Raw genomic sequence first — 22,709 nt, forward strand, 5'->3', positions numbered from 1 at the left:
AAATAGACTTTAAAACAAGGACTGTAACAAGTGACAAAGAAGGACCCAGTAACCCCACTTCTGGGTATTTATCTGAAGAAACCCAAAATGTTACTTCTAGAGGACCTGTGCATCCATATGTCCATATGTTCATTGCAGCATTGTTTACATTGGCAAGATGTGGAGGCAGCCTGGGTTTCCGTTGATGGATGAATGGATAAAGAAGGGGTCATGTGTATATACAATGGCATATTGCTTGGCCATGGAAGGGAATGGGTTCTTGCCATTGGATGGACTTGGAGGGTATTGTGGCGAGTGGAGTACGTCAGGTAAAGACAGATACAATGTGATTTTACTTATATGTGGAATATGAAGAACAAAATGAACAATCAAACAAAACAGAAACAAACTCATTGATGCAGAGAATGTTTTGTGGTTGCCAGATGGGAGGGAGGTTCAGGGTGAGTGAAAAAGGGGAAGAGATTAAGAAGTACAAATTAGTTGTTACACAGTAGTCATGGGGATATAGTGTATAGCATATGGGATATAGTCAATAATATTATAATAACTATGTATAGTGTCAGATGGGTACTAGATTTATCAGGGTGGGAGGGAGTTTGGGGGACAAGGTGAAAAAGTTGAAGAGATTAAAAAATACAATTTGGTAGTTACAAAATAGTCACGGAATGTAAAGCACAGGGATTATAGTCAATAATATGGTAATAACTATGTATAGTGCCATGTGGGTACTAGACTATTCAGGGGTATCACTTCTTAAACTATATAACTGTTAACCACTATGCTGTACACCTAAAATTAATATAAAACAATATTGAATAAATGAATAAAGTGTAAAAAAATAAAAATATAAAGAGTACATAAAACCAAATTAAAAATAAACAGGACAAGAGATAACACATGTTGGCGAGAATGTGGATAAAAGGGAAACTTGATAACTGCCGGTGGGAATGTAAATTGGTGTAGCCAATGGAGGTTCCTCAAAAAACTAAAAATAGAACAAGGTTCAGTAATTTCACTTTTGGGTATTTATCCAAAGAAAATGAAAATACTAACTCAAAAGAATATATGTATGTTCATTGCATCATTATTTACAATAGCCAAGAGATGGAAACAACTTACGTGTCCATTCATGGATGAATGGGAAGAAAAAGTGGTACTATCTAGGATCGAATATTATTCAGTCACAAAAAAGGAAATGTTGCCATTTGTGACAACATAGATGGATTGAGAGAGCATTATGTTAAGTGAAATAAGTCAAAGAAAGACAAAAACCATACGATTTAACTTAAATGTAAAAACAAACAAACAAAACAAAACCCCAAACCCAAGCTTATAGGTATAGAGAACAGATTGGTGGTAGCCAGAGGTGGGGGTAGGGGAGTGGAAGAAAAAGGTGAAGGGGTCAAAGGTATTAACTTCCAGCAACAAACTGTGATGCCTCTTCAAGATAGTTTGCAGAGCTATGAAATGCATAGTTCTAATATTTATTAGTTGTGTAGCTTTGTCTTTCATTAAATTTCTTGGGTTGGGAGGAACTCTTTATTCTTAAATCGCCATTATCTAATCAATTTCTTTCCCATAATGCTAACTTGTTTCCTGAACTAAATTGGGTGGATTAACAATGTGAGATTCAAACATTTGATGTGCTTGTTCAAGTTTTATATCTCTTCCCTGTATTTCTTTAAGGATGCAATCTGCTGTGTAGGTCAGAGAGCAAACATATAATTAATTGATACCTGCACTGGGAAGTAAAAAAATCCTGTGGCAATTAAACATTCAGAGCACCAAGCGGAACTTTGCAAAGGGTTACCTTTTTATAGATAACACTCCCCATGTCAGTGTGCACCAAACATGGGAGCTACATACATAATAACTATCTGTGGTGGTTTCAAGTGATTGACTAAGGATAAGAAAATCCTGTTGCAGTTCAGCAATTATTTGAGAATCCATTAAAGTGCCGGATACTAGGGAAATAAAAATGACAGGTTCTTTTCCTCCAGCGGAATGGAGTCTGACTGAACCTCCTATGAAAATGCATCTCTTGGCTGGGAGGGAGTTCGGCTGTACACAGAGATCGAATTCTCTCAGTAAAGAATCAGTGCCCCACTGTATTTTGTAGGCACTGGTTTAAATTTAGGCATTTTAAAAATCAGATTGCTCCAAAGTGCCACATGATTCTTGATGACTGAAACATCATCTTTGAATCCTCCTACCATTACGAGAATATCTGCGGACATAACCTGAAGGTAGTTTACCAGAAACAGAGGCTTTTGAACTGTGAGACCTGTGTGGTTGGAAAGGGTAGTTCTACGGTGATAAGAAGGCCTCTGTCCTCCAAATCCCAACGTGGTATCTCTGGGTGATACTGCACTGTCTTACCTTCTGGTCCCAGGATGCACCTGCTGGAGAAGAGCAGCATGCAGAGGTCAGAGCAGGTGCTCTCGCAGTGTAAAGATTGTCAGAGAAATGCAGGTAATCTGGCAAACTCAGAGCAAACCACCCTTGGACAGACAGACTTCCTGAGAGTCAGAGGTGCAAGTTCTTTCAGCTGCCACGCACTAACCTGACTCAGGCTCTCGTAAGTGGATGAGCCTGGGGCATAAGGTGACGTCAATGGTAAGCTTCCTGCCATGATGTAAATGTAGGTAATCAAGCATGCCTAGCAATAACCAGCTCTCAGTACACATGATGTATAACAATTTATTTTAATCATATGATTGATTAGAACAACAACTATTAACATACAAAGTACCATTCAGCTCAATTGCAGGAATGGGCTGTCACAAGTATCTAATTCGTAGAGGCTTCACTCACACAACCTGTCCAGACACATTAACCTAAGGACACATTTATAAATAGCAAACCCGGTTTTCACATTGCAGCTTTCTCAAGCACATATACAGGTGTGTAGTCTTGTTGATATGTCGTTTCCACAGTTCTTTCTGTTCTTGATGCATTCATTCTGTTCACATCGGTAGAGGTATTGCTTTCTGCAGACTAGTTTTTTTTTTTGTCGTCCACCATTTACAATACTCTGGGAATTAGTATTCCTCTTTTCACTTTTGTAATATTTGAACTGGAATATCTCTGCAGTACCATTCCTTGTGTCTTCTGGTAAGTTCCACCTTTGTCAAAGAGCTTTTGGTTGTAATCACTCTCTTGCAACAACAGCCCAACTCTACTAATGGGTTTCAGTGTAACATACCCTCTTCATAGCTTGTGTTAACCCCTGGCTTTGAGTCCTGTAAGGTAATGAGGGTGTGGTGTACTGTGTACTGACAATCAGTACAATTCCTTATCACTATTTACAGCCATTCAAAATCATGCCGTGATTAATCCAAGTCTGACATACCTTTTCTGAAATGTTCACAGTGCAGTATTTTTATGGCCTAACAAAAGTTATCTTGTATCATTAAAAATAAACATTTTTATAAAAATATAATACTTTAAATGTTCATATAGACAAAATCACTAGAGTATCCTGTGCCCCGTGCACTATACAGTAGTAAGCACAAACTCTCACGGAACAAAACGTCACCAAGTGCTGCTCAGGGTAACAACTGTTCATCCCGGGGAAACAGCCAGAACTTTGAATTGCCTTTTTTTTTTTTTCTACAACATGTTTTGCTTAACACAGAACATGTCCTAAAGCAAAACTAGACTCCCCAAAAGTTTTATTGTCTCCCCTTGTTTGTGGGATAGGAAGTTGCCACCTGAGAGAGAGGCTAATACTTCCAGTCAGTTGATCATTACTTTGCCATACATATGATCTGTGATTAGGACCAATAAACCTTTCAGTCAGATGCATTCTGCTTTACAAACATGCTAAGTTACCTTTAAAAACACATCATCACAAAGTACTTGTTTTATTTTCAGTCTCCATTTAAAAAAAATACAGACAAAACATTTAAATGTCCACATCCATTAGATTAGAATAGCATCATTCTCAAGTTGATTTTTAAATGACAATTAAATATTTCATTGTGACTAAACTATTTTATGAAAACCTTCTCAATGTCATCTATGTACAATTCGCAAATATCCCTATTAAATTATAAACATTTTGTGTTGAAACACTAACTGCATTGTCTATGGATATTTCGCCAATAAAAGGAATGTGTATGCAAAATTTAAATGGGAATGTTTGCCTAATGGGCAAATGACAACATCAGTAATAAAAAATGTTAGAGACCATATAACACATGAAAGCTCTTTGAAACACTAATTCTAAATGAGTGGCCCGGTCCCATGGCTGCCGTTTGTCCTGGACATTACCACTTCTGAATTTTCTGTGATCACGAAGCCCTCAAAATTCAATGCCTCAGTTCCCCATATAAAAGCAGGTGGGATCCTGATTTTTAAAAATTTCAACCCAGAAATCAGGTTTGGGCCTGAATTCAACAGGAGGGTGATCCCAGCTACAGGGTTGCCATCGGTCACTGGTCTGTGGGACCAAGCTTCTGGCTCTGATGCTGTGTCAGATGATAAATTCCTCACAGTCTAGTCATTTAAAATAGCAATATAAGGTCCTATAGTAGTGCAATTTTGGCAAAAGCAAAAAATATCTGGTGGCCTTTCAATGGCCAGGCAGTGAAAAACTATCGGACGAAGTATGGACTGTTGTTTGGATAGTTCTATGATGTTTCTCAGAAGGGGCTTGATGGTGCATCCATCCGTCATGTATCTCCCTCACCATCAACGTGATCTTGTGATGACAACAGACAAGGGTATGGAGCGACACATTTGACGTTCACATAAGTGGCATTCACGTGGACATAATGCTCCCCGATGAAAGCAGAGAATATCGCTGATATCCTGGAGACCAGCTCAGCAAAGGAAGGGCGCTGCTCGGCTTTCGGGTGCCAGCATTTTAGCATCACTTCATACCTGTTTCAGAAAGGAAGAAATGCTGTGAAAAACACTTTGAAGGCACGCATTTCTGTACAAGTAAAGAATATAAGAGCTACCAAAGATTCTGAAGGAATTCCTACTTACAAGGGATCTGGGCAGTACTCGGGTTGCAAGAGCCTTCTGCCTTGCAACAAGTAAACTGTTATATCAAAGGTGTTGACATCAGGATAAGGTGGGGCACCTCTTGTCATCAGTTCCCAGAGGAGCACGCCAAAGGACCACTGGTCAAACAATGGAAGGGAGAATCCAGGTGAGAAATATGAACACACAAATAGGAAAGGTGATCAGTAGAGCTTAATAACTCAATGTGGGTTAGTGTAGTCAATACTCTTGCTGTTTTCAGCAAAAATTTCCTTAAAGGCAATTAGTAAACCATACATTTTATGACTTGTTTAAATGAGATTTGGATAAAGTTTAGATTACAAGTAAATGTAACATTTTCAAAAAGAATACCAGAAGTCCCATGGTGATTAAGATTTCATCTGTAGTTAGCACAGCAGGATTTCCAAGTTCTCTCGTGTAGAGTCAAGCATTAACAGGTTTCTATCCTGCTCTTTTCCAATAGCTTCACTGCAATTTTAGACTATTTGTAAAAGAAGAAGACACATAAGCCTTCCAAAATTTAAATTTTGGGGATTTCCAAATGAATGTAAATAGTCTTTAAGAAATGCAACCATATCTAAAAGTTAATGTTAAAAAAGAAGATCTAAGTCAATATAAGTAAAAATCCATATTAAAAATAAGAAATAACAAAACTGCTAGGCAACAAGGCTCTCTATTGAAAACAAATTTTAATAAAATAACTGTGATTTGAAAATGTTAAAAGAGGAGATTAATAAAAACAGCTGTAACTGTACTTGATAGGAGACTGCAGGGACATGGAGAGATTAAGCGACTTGCTAAAAGCTCCCCAATAAGTCTGAATTCACACTGGGATGAACAATTAAGAGCTCTTGGCTCCTGGGTCTTGCTTGGTCTACTGAACTTCACTAAATATGCAATTCCTTGATTTAAAGCACGCTACTCGGAATACATCCGGTCATACACATTATTGCCTCCTGGACATGCACCAAGGTGAGAACGACACAAACAGAGTAAGTCAGCATGTGCAGGTCACCTCTGGGCAGAGGACCCAGGAAATCAGTTCTTGTTTAGCCACACTCCCAGGACACTTACACACTAGGACATATGTGGGGGGAGAAATGAGGACCCAAGAAAAAGAAGTTTGGAGGACGAGAAGGATGCAGAATAGACGGGTGGAGTAGGAGAATATGCTCTTAAGAGGCACGTGTGGCTCGTAATATTCAGCAAGGAGAATAAAACATGTCTTCAAACACTGTGGCTGACAGAACGGAAGCAGGTAGATGCTGTGGTTGATGATACAAATCTCCAGTAATGGCTTGTCCCCTCTGCCCAACTGCAAGAACTCTTCAAGGCCGTTGCCGGCCTCAATCCAAACTGAGCAAAGAAACTCCTCCCCAGCTGGGAACTAGGTAACTTTGCTGCCTTCTACAGTGTTTCAAAACCAGTTTTTAAACCTGAAAATCATGAGTCACTCCTGACAACTCCACTGTGTTAACCTTCAATTTCCAGAATTTGCATTAAAATTTAAATCAATGTAACAAGCACCTAGTGACCTTGATGGCGCACAAGTAGGTTACTGTCCAAGTGACTAGATAAGCCCTAAGGCTGATGTAACAGGGTTAAGTATTATGCAATTAACTGTCAAGTGGAACAATAAGATATAATCACCATAATTTAGAGCAATAATAGAAAGGAGGTACAAATGTTGTGCAAAGTCAAGGAGATAATAGTAGCGTACTGAGAACGCTTCAGGAAGAAAGTGACAGTGAAATGGATCTTGAAAAACAGGGAGCATTTGTGTTCTAGGTACATGCCATGTGAGAGAAGAGAGAGTTACAGAGGGAGTGGCCACTGCCCAGGGCTGACAGTGTATGTGTGCTCTCAGTGAACTGCAAGTACAATAGGTCACTGTGCCTGGCGTGTGGACCATGTGAAGGGATGGGGGATTGGTAGGTGGAGAGGGGCCATGCTGTGGGGTTGGTGAAGGTCGAAAGTGGGCTAAACTGAAATCGATGGGACATGACTGGAGTTGAGCTCCAGGAGGTTATGTCTGTAAACACTGTGCTTTAGGCAAACAGGAGAAGCTGAGGCGCAAGGCAGAGGCCAGTTCGGAGGTTTCTGAACCAGAGGTGAGGGTTGCTGCCCTGACAACATGAGACTGAACTCCTGAATTAGGTGGAGGGAGAGGGTGTGTGTCACATAATGAGCTGGGTATGGGCATCGCACCTGCAAGAAAAGATGATCTTGTCTAATCCTTATAAACCCCGTTAAGATCCTGTCATTGGTTTTGTAGATGCTTACGGATGAAGAAACCCAAGTTCTGAGAGGCTGATTAGTTGTTTGTGATCAGGTCTCCCGAACCCGTAGCCTAGGCTGTAGGTTTATTTGGGGGCAAGTTCACAAAAAAGGACAGAGTTGGGGAAATTTCTGAGCAATAATGTAGATTCAGAGACGAGTTGGAGGACTCATGGGACAAGAGAGGTGAGAGGGGGGCAGTTCCCAGGAAAAGCACTGTCCCATCTGCATTCCAAATTCCGTTTAAGGACTTCGGACTGACAGGATAATGGGGGGAGGGGGAGCAAAGCAGGAGAATGATGCCAGCTGACAGAGGCTGGGGGGGTGGGCAGGAAGGAGGGAGAAGGGGAAGTGGGGGGAAGAGAGAGAGAGACAGACAGACAGAGAAGGAGGTGTGCAATACGTGTGCATTAGGAATGATGGCAATAAGTTGGTTTTAGTTTCAAGGCAGGAAGCTCTACCATTCACAATGACTGCGTGGAGGGTCAAACAATTCTGAACATCAGCACCAGGAGTGAGCTCATCTGAAGAATCTCTGCCTAACTTTATAAACGGTGAAGATCAAAGCAGTTATTAGATGTGAGATTGTTAGAAGCTATAAAAAGTTATAAAAGGTCACTGCTGAGGTGAGCAGGGAATGGGGACAGCTACAGTTGAGCATTCAAGAGTAGGTAAACTGAGATACAACACAATCGTTACTGTCTTTTTTGTAAAAAAAAAAAATCACCATTCATAAAAATTGATACATTTTCAATAAAAGTATAAATTTCTGCTCTTTGATACTTGTAAAATAATGAAGAGGCAAGCCACAGACTAGAAAAATGTATTTGCAGAAACACGTACCTGATAACACATACCTGCACCCCCCAAAAATAAAGAGCTCTCAATAATTCAATAATTAAAAAACAACCCAATAACAACAACAAAAAAACCCAGAAAATGAATTCTAAAACTAAAAAAAAATGGGCAAAGCATAAAAAAAATAGGCACTTCATTAAAGGAGGTAAGAGGACAGCCAAGCAGCACATGAAAAGATGCTCAACATCATTAGTCCTTCGGATAGTAAATGGATAAACAAAATGTGGTACATTTGTACAATGCAATACTACTCAGAAACAGAAAGGAACCAATTACTCTGCTATGGAAAACAGTACAAAGTTTCCTTAAAACATCAAAAATAGAACTACTATATGATCCAGCAATCCCACTTCTGGGTATATGCCCCAAAGCACTGAAAACAGAATCTTGAAGAGATATTTGCACACTCATGTTCATAGCCACATTATTCCAATAACCAAGCAACCTGAATGTCGAGCCACAGATGAACAGATACAGAAAATGTGGGATGTACACACAATGGAGTATTACGCAGCCTTAAATCAGAAGGAAATCTTCCCAAAAGCTACAACACTGATGAACCTTGAAGACATTACGAGTATATACACTAAGTGAAATACGCCAGTCACAAACAGAGAGATAATACGTGATTCTACTTATGGATATGACGTATCTAAAGTAGTCAGACTTTTAGAAACAGAAAGTATAACGGTGGTTGCCAAAGAGGCTGGGGGAGGGGAAATGGGAGCTGTTCAGTGGACATAGAATTTCAGTTTTGCAAGATGAAGAAGATCTAGAGATCTGCGGCACAACATCTGCACATAGTAAACCCAACTGTACTGCGCACTCGCAAATGGCTAAGCCAGTCAGTTTTGTTATGTGTGTGTGTGAATGAATCACTGACACAACACCATGGATAACTGTCAAGTGCATTATGGGAAGTGAAAGGAGACAGACCCAAATGCTACTTACCGTACAATTCCATTTACATGACACTCTAGAAAAGGTACAACTATAGTGACAGAAAACAGACTAGTGGTTTCCAGGCCCTAAGCGTAGGTTAGGGGTTGACTACAAAGGGGCACAAGGAAATTTTCCAGAATGATAGAAGTGTTCTACGTCCTGGCTGTGGTGCTGGAGGTAGTCACACAGCCTTGGTAAACTGCAGAATGGTGATGCCATGAGTAGAGATAAAGAAGTGAGGAACTGAGAACTGGCAGGAAAGAATTTGACTTTGAACATGGTAAATTTGTGGCACTGATTGAGAACATCCAGGAAGAGAGATTTCAGAGGTGAATGTTGATGGGAATGGTTGCAATGGTTAAGGGAAGCTGACACCCAAAGACCAAAATCCTGGGGGCTAGTTGCATGCAGGATGTGAGAGAAGGAAGAGAAGTCATTAAGGGTAAAGAAAACAACCGAGAAGCAAGAGGAAAACCAGGTGGTGCAGTGTCCCAGAAACCAAAGGAGGAGGAAATTTCAAGAAGGAAGGAGTGGTCAAGTGTTAAATGCTGCAGAATGCTGAAGCAGGATGAAAAAGCCAGCTGACTGAACACCTGAGAAGCCAATACTGACTTTAATGGAAGCAGCTGTGCTAAGTGTGAAACACTGTACAGGACTGGATATGAGGAACTGAAGTGTAATGACACCCCCGTTTGTGTGAATAGGTCTTTGGCCGAACTCCCTCTGGGCATCTGCAAGAAAGTGGACCTTTCTACAAGCAGCAAGTTTTCGCTTGTAGATTTTAATATACATACAGCTTATTACATGCTTTCGGAAATGTTCCATGCCAACATTCAGAAGCTCGTGCTATCCTGGACATGAAACTTCATGCAAATATATCCATGTAATCAATAACTACTGGCCAAAGCAGCGCTGTGATGGACAACCCAGGGCACCCATTATGTAGTGCAACGAGGGAGGAGACATAGCACTTCAGATCTGCAGAAGCCTACGTACACTTCCAGTCAAATATTTGAGTGACAGTTGCTCTGTGAAAAGTGGTGGCCTCCATGTGGTCTATGTGTATTTGTGGCGGTAGTGGTGTGTGTGTCGGGGGGAGGGGTTGTCAAAAAGCTCAGAATCATGATGTATTACAGAATTGTACACCTGAAATCTATGTAATTTTACTAACAATTGTCACCCCAATAAATTTAATCAAAAAAAAAAAAAAAAAAAAAAAAAAAAAAAAGCTCAGAATCATAACTCTCACCTTGAACATCCAAAATTTCATCGGGCTCTTTTTGTTTTGTTTTAACAGCTTTGATGAGGTATAATTTATATATCATAAAATTTGCCAGTTGTAAGTGTATACTTGATGATATTTACTAAAGTTATATAGTTTTGCAGCTACCATCACAATTAAGTTTTAGATTAATTCCAACACCCCAAAAGTTCCCTCATGCCCGTTTATAGTCAATCTTCACTCCCACTATCAGCCCCAGGTTCTACAGCTTTCTGTCTCTATAGTTTTGTATCTTTCTAGAAATTTTATGTAAATGGAATCATTCAACATGTAATCTTTTGAGTCTGCCTTCTTTCACGTAACATAATGTTTTTGAGGTTTACCCATGTTGCAGTATGGATCAGTAGTTCTTTGTATCGCTGAGGTTCCACTCCTATTGTGGATACATGCCGTATTTTGTTAGCCATTCACCAGTGGATGGACCTTGGGGTTGCTCCTGCGTTTTGGCTATTATGAGTCCTACTACTGTGAATATTCATGTATCTGACTTTGTGCGGGTGCATGTTTTCATGCACTTATTAGCTAGCTTATCTTCCATCACTTTGGTAAAATGTCTATTCAAATCTTTTGACTATTTTAAGAAATTGAGTATTCTCCTGATTGAGTTGTAAGTTAGTTCTGGCTCTTAATGGTAGACTAACTGTTGGGTCTGAATGAACAGTATGCTCTTTGAGGATGGGTTAAGTCCCTACCTTCTGCCTCTACCTGCCACCATCACAAACATGTCCCCAGCCGACCTCTCTAGTATCCACTTCTTTCATCTGTTTCAGAGCATTTCAGAACCAGGAACTCAGGCATTTGCTCCACCATGTGCTACCACTTTCTCTTAGCAGTCTTGGCTGCCCTGAAGTCCCATTCCTCCACCACGACCTGTGACATTCTTATTGAAAACAAACTCCCCAGTCACCTCACCTTATTTCTAATGTATCCCCACCTCCTCATAGTAACTGAAGCTTGGCTTTCACTTGAAGATCACGATTTCTCTGAAACTCTCACCAGTAGAGGCCACGCCTCTCCGTCTTGCTAACCCAGAGGGAGGAGGGTAAGGTGGTTTCTCGCTTGCCCATCCAGGCTGCATTTCAGTCCCGCCCCTCGCAATCTCTCAAGAGCTGCCAACCCTTTCTCTTCTGAAGTCCATGTTCTCCATCAGCATTAGTTTTTGCTGATGTCATGGGTTTGTACTTTTTCTTTTCCAGTTGTCCTCAAAGGCCGAAACGTCAATGCTTCTCTACGTGCAGACATCGGTCTTCTTGGCTTATCGTGTGCAGACAGAGACAGAATAAGTGCACTCTCCCCCAGCTGACCCCCGGCCTCCCCTCACACCTCGGCCTCTGCAGACCCCAGCTCCTGAGGCACCCTTGTCTGACAGCAGGGCGCCCTGCTGAGCTTCCTGGCTCTGCTTCAAACTTGCTCTTCTCTGGCTTCCCTAACAGCCTCTGCTCCTGGATCTCCCACCTCTCCGCTTTCCCCCCTCACTTCGTAGATGGAGGTTCTCCCAAATAACTGCTTTCACACTCTCAAAAGCATTCCAACCTTGATCTCTGTCACGGACTGAATTGTGTCCTCCCCACATTCGTATGTTGAAGCTCTGACTGTCAGTGTGAGGGTGTGAGGAGGTGGGGCTTTGGGGAGGAGGTGAAGGTGGGGCCTTGTTGCTGGGATCAGTGCCTGTGGGAAGAGATGGCTGAGATGGCCGAGACCTTGCCCTTGCTCTCTCCTCACAGGAGGACACAGTGAGAAGAAGGGGGCCATGTCACGTCAGGAAGAGGGCTCTCATCAGAAGCGAACCACGCTGGCAGCCTCCAGCCTCCAGAACTGTGAGAAGTAAATATGTGTTGTCTCAGCCACCCAGTCTGTGGTGTTGTGTCAGGCAGCCCAGAGAGACTAACACAATGGCAGAGGCTGCACAGGCGGCAGCTCCGTATGTCTCACGGCGTGATGGACCCCTCGGCCTAGCTTCCTGCTGTCACGTCAGACTCAGCGCGTTCCAGGTGGAGCTTCCTGTCTTTCTTCCTGAACCAGCTTCGGCTCCTGCGCTTCACGTGCCTGTTCCTGCACCAGTGCATGACTCGCTCATCTTTAACTTTCATCAATTTCTTGCTGAATAGTGTTGATTTTACCTCCCAGGTGCCCTTTCCTTCTTTTCTAGTCTCACAGTTTCCATGTTATTTCAGGTTCTGTCTCTCACTTTCTCTTTCTGTATCTAGCTCCTCCTCAGTCATTTTACAGAATGAAGAACGTCTGTAGTAATCTAATCTGATTACACTTTACTGTTTGCTTGTGACCAGAGGATACATTCCAGACTCCCTAGCTGGCTTTCCAAGGACCTCTATGATCTGGCATGAATATATTTTTCTTACTTTATTCTCATAAGTCCCCTGTGCGCCCTGCATTTTGGCCAAATCACCCCGTTTACTCTTTCCCTAGAACTTGAAAGGTGTGTACACTTTCCTGTACCTTCGCCTCCCCTGGATTGGTATTGCTTAGCTCATTGCCCATTCCATCCTTTAGGGACCCTTTCGAGCACTGTCCCTTCCACCAAGGGGAAGGGCAGGTGTGGCTGGCAGGTGAGTGTCTCCTGCTCTCAGTACTCAGGGCATGCCTTCTGACATTTGTTCTGAGGGGAGGATGATCCTCGCAGACAAAGGAAAGCATGTTTCTAGCTAGTGCGGGAATAATGACTTCCCTGCTGGACCTGCCTCAGCGATGGCCTCCAGCTTGAGCTATGAGTGGCTGGGCTAATCCCAGTCCACTTTGTGACGGTTACTGATGGCCACGCCTTCTTCCCTGCCGAGCTGACTCCAGGTTCACACCTGGTTCAGCACTGGGCTTGTCAGGCTCCAGCCTGGGGCTCTGCCGAACAAATGTGTTTGAATGAATGAATTTATGGAAACGTCCTATGGGTGCCTGTCAGACGATCCAGCTTTTACTTATGAAGAAAACTAAATTAGTAGCATTAATGGTTTCTCCTCCTTATAAAAATATTAAGTAGCCATAAAACCACTAAAAAAGTTGGGTATGCAAGTGAAAGAGGAGAAAGGTCAGGGGCGATCCGTGCGTTACCACATCTGACTTGGTGGTGAACTTCTGAGTCTGCAGACTTTCCAAAGCCATCCACTTCACGGGCAGCTTGGCGCCTGTTTTGTTGTGGACACTGTAGTATTCTTTATCATACACGTCTCTGGCAAGACCAAAATCAGCAACCTTGACAGTGAAGTTTTCATCCAGCCTACAGAAAGGACAAAAATTATTGCTGGTGGCTGAAACAGAATAATTTACAGCGATGCTGCATAGCTCTGGATTAGAACAAGCGACTTCAGTATTTGAAATCCAAAAATCTGTAATTTCTGCCGTGAGGCTTCCTCTGGCCTCAACTGACTAACACTGAATTACAGAGGAATTCTTGAATAAAAATGCTTGGCATGCCCATTACAAATTCAACAGGCCAAGGAAAGAGACCATGAATGATGTGGCAGAAGAAAATTCATTTGGCTTTAAATCTGGGGAAACGGTAAAATTGGACCCCTCCCAGCTTTCCTTCATTGCTAAATCAAGTATGCCACCTGACTAACCAAAAGCAATGGCCAATATTCACTTGTCAACTACCAGTAATACTTAGTTTTATGGGACAAACATGACAGGGGACTGTTATTTTCCTTTTTCATTCTCAACTGCGCTTGGTTAGTACATAAAACTGATATATCCCACCACTGAGGGAACAGAGAAACAGGATGCATAGTCAAGGCAGTTCACTGTATCTGAGGCTATGAATCCTTTGCTTAAGCCAGCTTTTATGTTGTTACATTGACCAAAACCAAGGTAGGAAATTAACAGCACGCTCTCTCATTCACACACACGGTGAGTCATGAACCAGTGCTACGCACCCAGTGCTGCATCAATAACAGACTGGACTGCTGCATTATACAGCCCAGGCAGCCAGGTGCAAAGTTCTTCTGTATATTCATTCCCAAACACCATTTTTGGTAGGGCGTCTGCAAGCTGACTTCAGATCCACCCTTGGGAAGTGACAATAGGTTGGTGTTTGTGTTATCAACCTTTTCCTTTTCACTGTAACAGGCTGAATCAAATTCTACCTCCCAATGCTAATGCAGCGTGAGACCACAACACTGGGGGCTACTTTGGAAGAACGAAGAAAAGCGAAAGCACACAACAGCTGCTCAGATCCCCTCTGGAGAATCTTTTAAATTCTCCATTGACAAAGCCTGAAAGGGCCGCCTACATCTCCTGTGCTCATACACCGATTTAAAACTGCAATGGAAGCAAAGAGTTTTGCAGAAGAAGAGCAAACTTCCTTGCTAGCCTCCACCAGTGGGACCCACATTCCTCCCGGTCACTTAGTTTGGACGGTGGGCATCGAAATTCTGATACTTACATACAGTTTCTTGCGGCCAAGTCTCTGTGGACAAACTTTTTGCTTGCAAGATATTTCATGCCTTTGGCTACTTGAAGACCAAAGCCAATAAGATCTTTTACAGTTGGGTTCTGCAATCAAAGAGAATTGGAAACGCATAAACTAAGCATCTACTGTGCCAGCTATGATCTCAGAATTCTGAAATGTTTATAAGAACGATCTTGCTTCAAATAATAACTTGTGCCCTGTTGATGACAGCAATCATTGATTAAGTATCTACTGTTTGCAAAGCACCAGGCTAGATGTTTTTTAAAAATAAATTTTGGCTAATCCTTATACACGTCTGTAAGGCAGGTTATAGGGGCTCCATTTTTCAGATGGGACATTGAAGGAGTTTTAAAATGTAGGTTTTGTTATTATTTAAGTATGTTGAGGCCAACCGATGGGAGACAACTGCCATTGAAAAGATAGTTTGTTACAATTCCCAAGGGAAGGGGACATGCCCTGCCATGCGAGTGCACACAGGAAACACTCGGGTTGGGTTGGTCGGGAGGAGTCTTTACTGGGGCTTCTGCGGGAAAAAATGGGCAAGGCAGGGTAAACAGGCACGTCTGAATGATTTCAGCAGGCAGGCTTCGGGGTGTAGGGCTGTCCCTGGCTGTCTGGACCCTGCCCTTAAGCGATTAGGGCAGGTGGATAGTGACAGCATGTGAGAGCCCTTTAAAGGAGGCAGCTGGGGTGTAAAGGAGGTAGCAGGGATTGGCTGGTTTGCATGCTCTTTGAAGGTGAGTTGTTTACCATCCCTGGGAATTTGCCAGTCCTGGGAGGGCCAGTCCCGCCAGAGCCAGCAAGGCCCCAGACGTCTGAGCATTGGAAATATGTGGTTAATACAGGAAGTTCAGAATGGAAGAAATCACCCCAAACCACTCAGATGGTAAGTGGTGGAGTCAGGATTTGAACCTCAATCTTTTAGGCTCCAAAGCCCACACCGCAGTGAAATCAATCACATCAGACGCCCTCCTCATGGTACTGAAGCACCAGCTCACCACCCGGGGGCCTGCACCTACGTGGAGAACAGGAAATCTCATACTTCAGAAACTCCACCCACAAAACTGGATGGACAGAGGAGTGCCTACAGTAACTAGAAGAAGAGTATCTGAAGTTGTACCCATGTCACCGTGGCATCAGCCTGGCTGAGGCCTGGCCATCAGGAACAGCACATCTCTTCCTCAGCAGCTGCTGTGGAGTTCGTGAGCCCAAGAGCCGGACAGTCGGGGTCTGCCAGGAAGGCTGCAGCCCTGCTTAGTGCACACTGTGTGGAAAGGCCAGCTCCCTGCATTTTAGGATTCTCTCTAAGACGCATCTACGTCCATGGTTGTCATCAGTATGGACTCCCTGGGTTCTAACAGGCCATGGAACTGCACAGTAAGACATTTCTATCATGTTTTAACCCTGGGGGAATAATACGCTAGAGAAGGCAGCATATTCAACCAGATGGGCTTATCAGGGTAATGACAAGAATTAAAGTGGAAAAGTGGGACCTGTCAGGGCAGCTTTGTACTTCGTCAGGTCAAGTCACCCATCACAAACATTCACTGCCAGGGAGCTTTTTATTATTGTGGCTGAACACAAGTATGACTTCCTGTGCCATCCCAGAGCTCCTTCTTCTGAAAATGCCCCCATGTTTACGAAGTTGTTTTCCACCAAGAGTAAAGCTACCCCATTAACTCCTCCAGGGGCCTGAACACAGGAGCCAGAAAGGAGCCCGAGGCCCCTGGGACTTCAGTTCGGGGCACCCTTTTCTTCCCTCTCCAGCTCTGCTCTGGCCATCACCTGCTCACCCTTGAGGTGCCATAAATGTCACTAAGAAACTCCCACTTGCAGGAGCCTATGAACTTCTTTTGTAACTCTGAGCTAAACATGTTCACTAAGAGTTTACGTGCCAAACACTATTGCAAGTGTGGGGGCCACAGCAGAGAATAAACACACAGAAGGCCCTACCCTCATGAGCCGGTATTTCAATGGGATGTGTGTATGTTTGTGTGCACACATCCATATATATATATGTATATATATATATATATATATATATATATATATATATATGCATGTAGCTGTTATTCATTCATTTATTGTCTAGTGCAGCAGTGTTCAATGGAAATATAATGCAAGCCACAAATGTAATACAAAATTTTCTAATAGTCATATTTAAAAGTAAAAAGAAACAGATGAAATTAATTTTCATTATATATTTATCAACCCACATATCCAAAATATTATCATTTCGATAAGTAATCAACAGAACCAATTATTAATATTTTACCTTTTTATACCAAATATTCAAAACCTGGGATGTAGTCTACACTTACAGCACATCTCAGTTTAGACTGGCCACATTTCACACGTGGCTCATGGTCACAGAAATGGACCGCTCAGGCCTCAGCCCTAGTGTATAGAAAGATAAGTGTGTTGGAGAAAAATAAAGCAGGGGAGAGGAGACAGATGGAAGGCATAAGGATGGGGTGAGTCAGGTACAATTTTAGACAGGTCAGGAAAGGCTCATTTTGAAGATCAGATTAGGGCAAAAAGCTGAAGTTAATGAGTAAGTGAGATGTGTGGATATTTTGGGGAAGAGTGGTTCAGGCAGAGGGAACAAGTGCAAACGTCCTGAGGTAGGAGAGTGGTTGTTAAGTTTGAAGACTAACAAGGGACTCATTTATAACTAATTCTTTAATGTCTTTCCTTCTAGAGTTAAATCTTCATGTGGGCTGAGGCTAATGTGCCTTTATGTCTCCTGTGCTGTTTCTTGCACACAGTAGGTACTCAAAGATGACTAAATGTACCAATGAGGGAGATGGTAGAGGAAGGCTGTTTGCAGGCTGGGAAGAATCATGGACCCTGGGGAAACCCTGCTAGGTATTACCATCTTCCCACCAGAATATTTGCAGGTACAACTGAGTTGAATCGGTCTCTGTATACTGGAATGTTGCTAACATTTTACGGGTACTGCTTTGGCTAAAAGCTTTTAAAAAGGTTCAAAACAGGCACCTTTTGGAAGGCTGCCTTACAGCTAGTTCATCAGTTCGTTAGCTTGGTGATATACTTACATGAGTCTCATTTCTAATGAAATTTCGAAGATCTCCATGTTTCATGTAAGGTAAGACCACCAGTGGGGACCCCTCACTGCGAAGGCAGATTCCCAAGAGTGAGAGAACATTGGGATGACTGAAATCTTTCATGATGATCCCTTCAGTCAGAAACTGGGAAACTTCTCCTATGTCAGTGATTCCTGAGAAAGCAGCAGAGAGTGATTTCATTACGGAACAATGAATATTTTGTCATGTTTGGATAGGGAGAGCAATGGGATGTAAACCCACAGGGCTCCACCCTCACGGTGTTTTTGCAATACATTGAGTACCATGTTTTGCCGTGTATAATGTGCTCCTGTGTATAATGCGCACCCACGTTTTTGGCCCAAACTTTCACGGAAAATTCTTTCCTTGTAATTTTTCAATTGAAATTTTTATTTGTTTACATTTAGGTACTTGCTTTTGTATTATAAAGAATTTTAGCATTAATTTTTAACATAGTATTTTATAAGAAATGTTATGTAGCAAATAATTACAAAACACAAGAACAGATACAAGGTACAAAAAATTTTATGTACCAGTAACACATTTTCAATATTTACACATCATAGAAGGCCAAGAAATCCTCATTATTCCAAATTCCTCATAAGTTCAACAAAACCAACTATCATATTCCAGGGTATTATTCTGCATACGGATATCGTTATTGATTTCTAGAGTTGCACTTTTAACTCACAAGCATAAGTAAAAGAATTAAAAACATTTATATAGATACAGAATTAGTACTACCCATGTATAATGAGCATCCTTATTTTCTCTTACAAATTTTGGGGAAAAGGTGCGCATTATACACGGCAAAATATGGTACGTGATGTCACCTTGCATTGTGCCTTCCAGGCACCACCTACTCCCAGTTTCGTAAACAGTTTGTCTCCTAGAGAACCAGTCTGTCTCATACAGTAAAACGAGAGGGAAGCAGGCCAGTCCGTTTCTGTAGTGACTGTTGAGGGCAGGGGTGGGCAACTTTTTTGTGAAGAGCCAGATAGCAAATGTTTTCTGGCTTTGTGGGCCATATGGTTTCTGTTGCAAATACTCAAACTTGCCTTCACGGTGCAAAAGCAGCCACGGCAAGAGGCAGCTAAGTCTCAATAAACTTTATTTCAGAAACCAGGTAGTGGGCCATAGTTTCCGATCTGGGGACTGGGAGGATTTGAAGACCAATCGCTGTCATATATCTAAGTAGATTTTTTGTTTATTTGTTTGTTTCTAATAGTTTCTAATCACTTCCAGACAGAGAGCCCGAGGGCTTGACACCAGTCAGTATTAATGAAGAGTGAACAATCTTTAATTTATTTATCTGACTAGTGTCAGTGTTGGTGATGATATTCTTTTACAAATGCAGTACATTCTGAAACCTGGAAGTCCAGAGAGATCAACACACCCCAGGGACAGGGAAAGCTTTCTTGGCATCAGGACTGTCCTTTGTATAATTGGCAGTGATGCTCTCTCATGAGGCAAATTTATTGACAATCATACTTAATCCATCACAGTTTGTTGTTAGGTTTTATATAAACTGTCCCTTTTATCACCTCCTGGTCAGACTTCCAACCAAATCAACCATATAGAACATGAGATTTATGTGTAAGAAAAGGCTGAAATAGTTCTGACAATAAAACTTATCTTGCAGAAAAACCTTTCACTTGTGCATTTAAAGCTTATTAATTCCAATGTAAACTTGTAATGTAACTGGCTAACATTTTTCAGCATACTGCAAATTTTGAGCACAAACTTGGACATTTAGGAAACGCCAGAAATGACTTGGCGTGTGAGACCTATCAGCAAAATGGAGCCAGGAAAACGCTAGAATGAATACATTGGGTTGTCCAAGATAGTAATTCATGCCACAGTTATGGCTCTGGGTCATCAGTAAAGTCTGAGTTTATGTTTGGAAGCACTCTTTGTTTTTTAAGCAGAGTATGCATTCCATTTAAAAAAGATTTTTGCTAAAATTTGAGAAAATGTTCTAGCATTAAAAGGGGGGTAAGTTTCACTTGTTTAGGAAGTTCATTTACGTGGAATACCTCACTCCCTAAAAATGCGGATAAATGAGGTATTACCACATTTTCAATTTTTCAATTTTCTGCCAGCATATTGTTCTCCTATTTGTCTTATTTCATTTTTTTATCTTTTTAATGGAAGTTGTGGTGAAAAAATAATTATAGTAATGCCTCTGGGTAAAATGAGTCATTACTATTGAATGTGCCAACATGCTTCCAATACTTTCCATAAATGTCACTTGCATAACAAATATTATAAGCCAAACAGAGTTAAATGATACTTAGCTCATCCAGGAACCTCATTTCTCCTACACAGACTTATGAGGGCTCTGAGGGACAATTTCTGAGGAAATATTTCAATAAGAATTTAGACCAAAGTTTCAGGATTAGATCCATAATTGCAGCAGTAGCTGATTTTTCCACAAGGGAAAGTGTAAATTTACACTTTATTATGAACTATCAGTTTGCAAACCACGAAAGTGTACTTAAATAAAATGTGACTTACTATTCAAGGATTTCACAGCACAGTGAATTTTCTTGTCATCATTATCCAACAAAGTCCCATGATACACACAACCAAAATGTCCTACATGAAAGAGGGAGTTTGGTTAGTGCTGCATTACTTTTAATTATGCAATAATTATTTATGAATCCCTTTATGATCTTCATTTCTTTTTCTACATGACAAAATGGTATATATATATTTTTTCTACTTTTCATTAACAATATCACTCTGTGTGTGTGTTTGTGAATACATGTAGATGTAATACATTTTACCCAAAGTTACAAGCAATGTTATTCAATACATGACAAAAATTTAGATGATATAACTGCTACTAAAGGCTATTATAATAAAGTATTCAACAAGTGAAACCAGAGAAACAAGAGTAACATCTGCCTCATAAAAAAATTTATTATTTTTAAGGATCAAAAAATATCTTTTAAATGTAAAAATAAAATTTTACCCACATGAAAAAATGCAATAAAATAAGCTCCCTATATTCCAATAAACTAAAATGAAACAAAAATTTTTCTCCTGTTTGTCTTATTGTGACCATTGGAAATAAGATCAGCATTATAGAAGGATTTCCCCCCTTAGTCACCAGTTAATATGTAACCCAGGTTGGCTGAAACTGAAAGGAAATTGCCCAGATGAAGCAAATTCACTCTGAGTCACTTCATCTAGTTCTGTCTGGCTCTGGCCACATCACTTTCCCAGTAGTAACCTTTCCTCGGGTGGCAGTAATTTTCCCCAGAGGTGCCAAGCATTGGATAGCTGTGTAAGTCATTCATTAATTAATTCATCCATCCAGCCAAGACTCCCCGAGTGCCTGGTATGTGAGCGTCAGACATTGGTCTACCCTCTCGTACTGCAAAGATGAATGAAATAAAACCTACGCTCTCAAGGGCTCACATTCTACTGAGGAAAAACATGAATAACCAATAGTTAATATTTATAGAATCGTGAATGATTATTCCTTTGTAAGAGAAATAATTACCATTTTTTTGCACCTTCATGATTAAAAAATAATTCTAATTTTACGATATGCAGAATTAGAACATAATTAGTGAAGCCACAGGCTCTAAAACTGGTGCAGTTACTGGAATTTCTAGGCTGGTGACAGAACTATGCGTTCCTCTGCTGTGAAACATGTTTACTGACAGCGAAGCTGCTACCAGGGGCGGGGAGCAGCTGAGGACGGAAGTCTGGAGTGTGTGACGAGGAACGTGTGGCTGCTGTGGCAGCAGGGGATGGGCAGACCTGGTGCTCATACAGGGCAGCCCGCCTGCCTCTGCATCGTGCTGCCCAGGCCTGTGCGAGCTTTGGCAGCACAGGTTGAATAAAAGGGATCAGAGGCCAGACAGTATGAAAGGTAAAAGCTTTTTAGAAACCAGGGAAGAGTGGAGTTCATTTTCTGGCTTCTGGTGGCTACTCTTGCCGCTCTGTCTGGCTTTACAAGTATTCATTCCCCTCCGTATAAAGAAATTGAAGTGCATTGTAGAGATGATATATGGTGTGTCAGGGTGGGAGAATGCTATAAATTCCCTGCCTTCTGATGCCGCCCAGAAGGGTACAAACTGCTACAAACCAGGACTTCAGAGTCAGTGTTTTCAGAGTAAAGAAAGACTGGAAGGAAGTAGGAGTAAAAATATTGAAACGTAAAAGAATGATTTATAGAAAGAGGTAAAAGGTACCTTTCAAGAAATTAGAATTGTCATTATGAAAAAGGTGAGGAAGGAATGTGACTTATTTCTCGTGTGTTTGGGAGATTATCAAATTGCCTCCAGGTCCAGGGGCAAATCCCCATGGCTATGATTTGCAGGCCTGTTTTTCTGCAGAACAGAGACCAAGTGCCCTTGTTATCACCGTCCTGTCGGTTGCTTTCACCATTGTCTAAGTCTCTAATCTGCAAAGGCCGAAGACAAAATGCTGACTGGAAAATCGTCTTGAACAAAGAGCTGAGTGGAAACACTGACCTCTTCCTATGACCTCATTGAAATGCACAATCAGGCTGCTAGGCCCAATCACCACGTGCTGGACCGCCTGAACCAGCTCCGGATTCAGTGCGCTGAGGTCAATGCGAACGGTATTTTGCAGCAACGGACTGGATATGTCAGAGTCTCCACCAGGCAGGATGGGGGAGAGGTCCATCAGAGGGCACTGCACTTGTCTGCAGGATCCATTCTGGGATGAGTTAGCAAATTGGTCTGCAAGATAAAGCAAAGTATTAGAAAACAAGAGCAAAAACTCACTGCAACAGGGAGAGGTAGCAAATTGAATTAATAATGAAGCCTGAATTTTAAAATGACAGAAATGA

The 22,709-nt window shown here is 41.6% G+C and overlaps 1 protein-coding gene across 6 annotated transcripts in view; it reads right to left on the reverse strand.

Annotated features, from left to right (window-relative positions):
- Nucleotides 1–2,684: 2,684 nt before the first annotated feature.
- Nucleotides 2,685–22,709, reverse strand: part of MET (MET proto-oncogene, receptor tyrosine kinase) — a 112,333-nt gene continuing 92,308 nt past the window's right edge. For all 6 annotated transcript variants that reach the window (XM_019743213.2, XM_019743211.2, XM_019743215.2 and 3 more), the window contains 7 exons: nucleotides 22,369–22,599; nucleotides 20,396–20,476; nucleotides 17,852–18,033; nucleotides 14,766–14,875; nucleotides 13,436–13,601; nucleotides 4,996–5,132; nucleotides 2,685–4,887 (listed from right to left, as the gene is read on the reverse strand). In XM_019743213.2, the coding sequence (XP_019598772.2) occupies nucleotides 4,677–4,887; nucleotides 4,996–5,132; nucleotides 13,436–13,601; nucleotides 14,766–14,875; nucleotides 17,852–18,033; nucleotides 20,396–20,476; nucleotides 22,369–22,599 (1,118 nt within the window). In that variant the 3' untranslated portion in view covers nucleotides 2,685–4,676. The remainder of the gene's footprint in view (nucleotides 4,888–4,995; nucleotides 5,133–13,435; nucleotides 13,602–14,765; nucleotides 14,876–17,851; nucleotides 18,034–20,395; nucleotides 20,477–22,368; nucleotides 22,600–22,709) is intronic.

Source organism: Rhinolophus sinicus, linkage group LG11, assembly GCF_036562045.2.
Source record: "Rhinolophus sinicus isolate RSC01 linkage group LG11, ASM3656204v1, whole genome shotgun sequence".
In the NCBI taxonomy this organism is placed as follows: domain Eukaryota; kingdom Metazoa; phylum Chordata; class Mammalia; order Chiroptera; family Rhinolophidae; genus Rhinolophus; species Rhinolophus sinicus.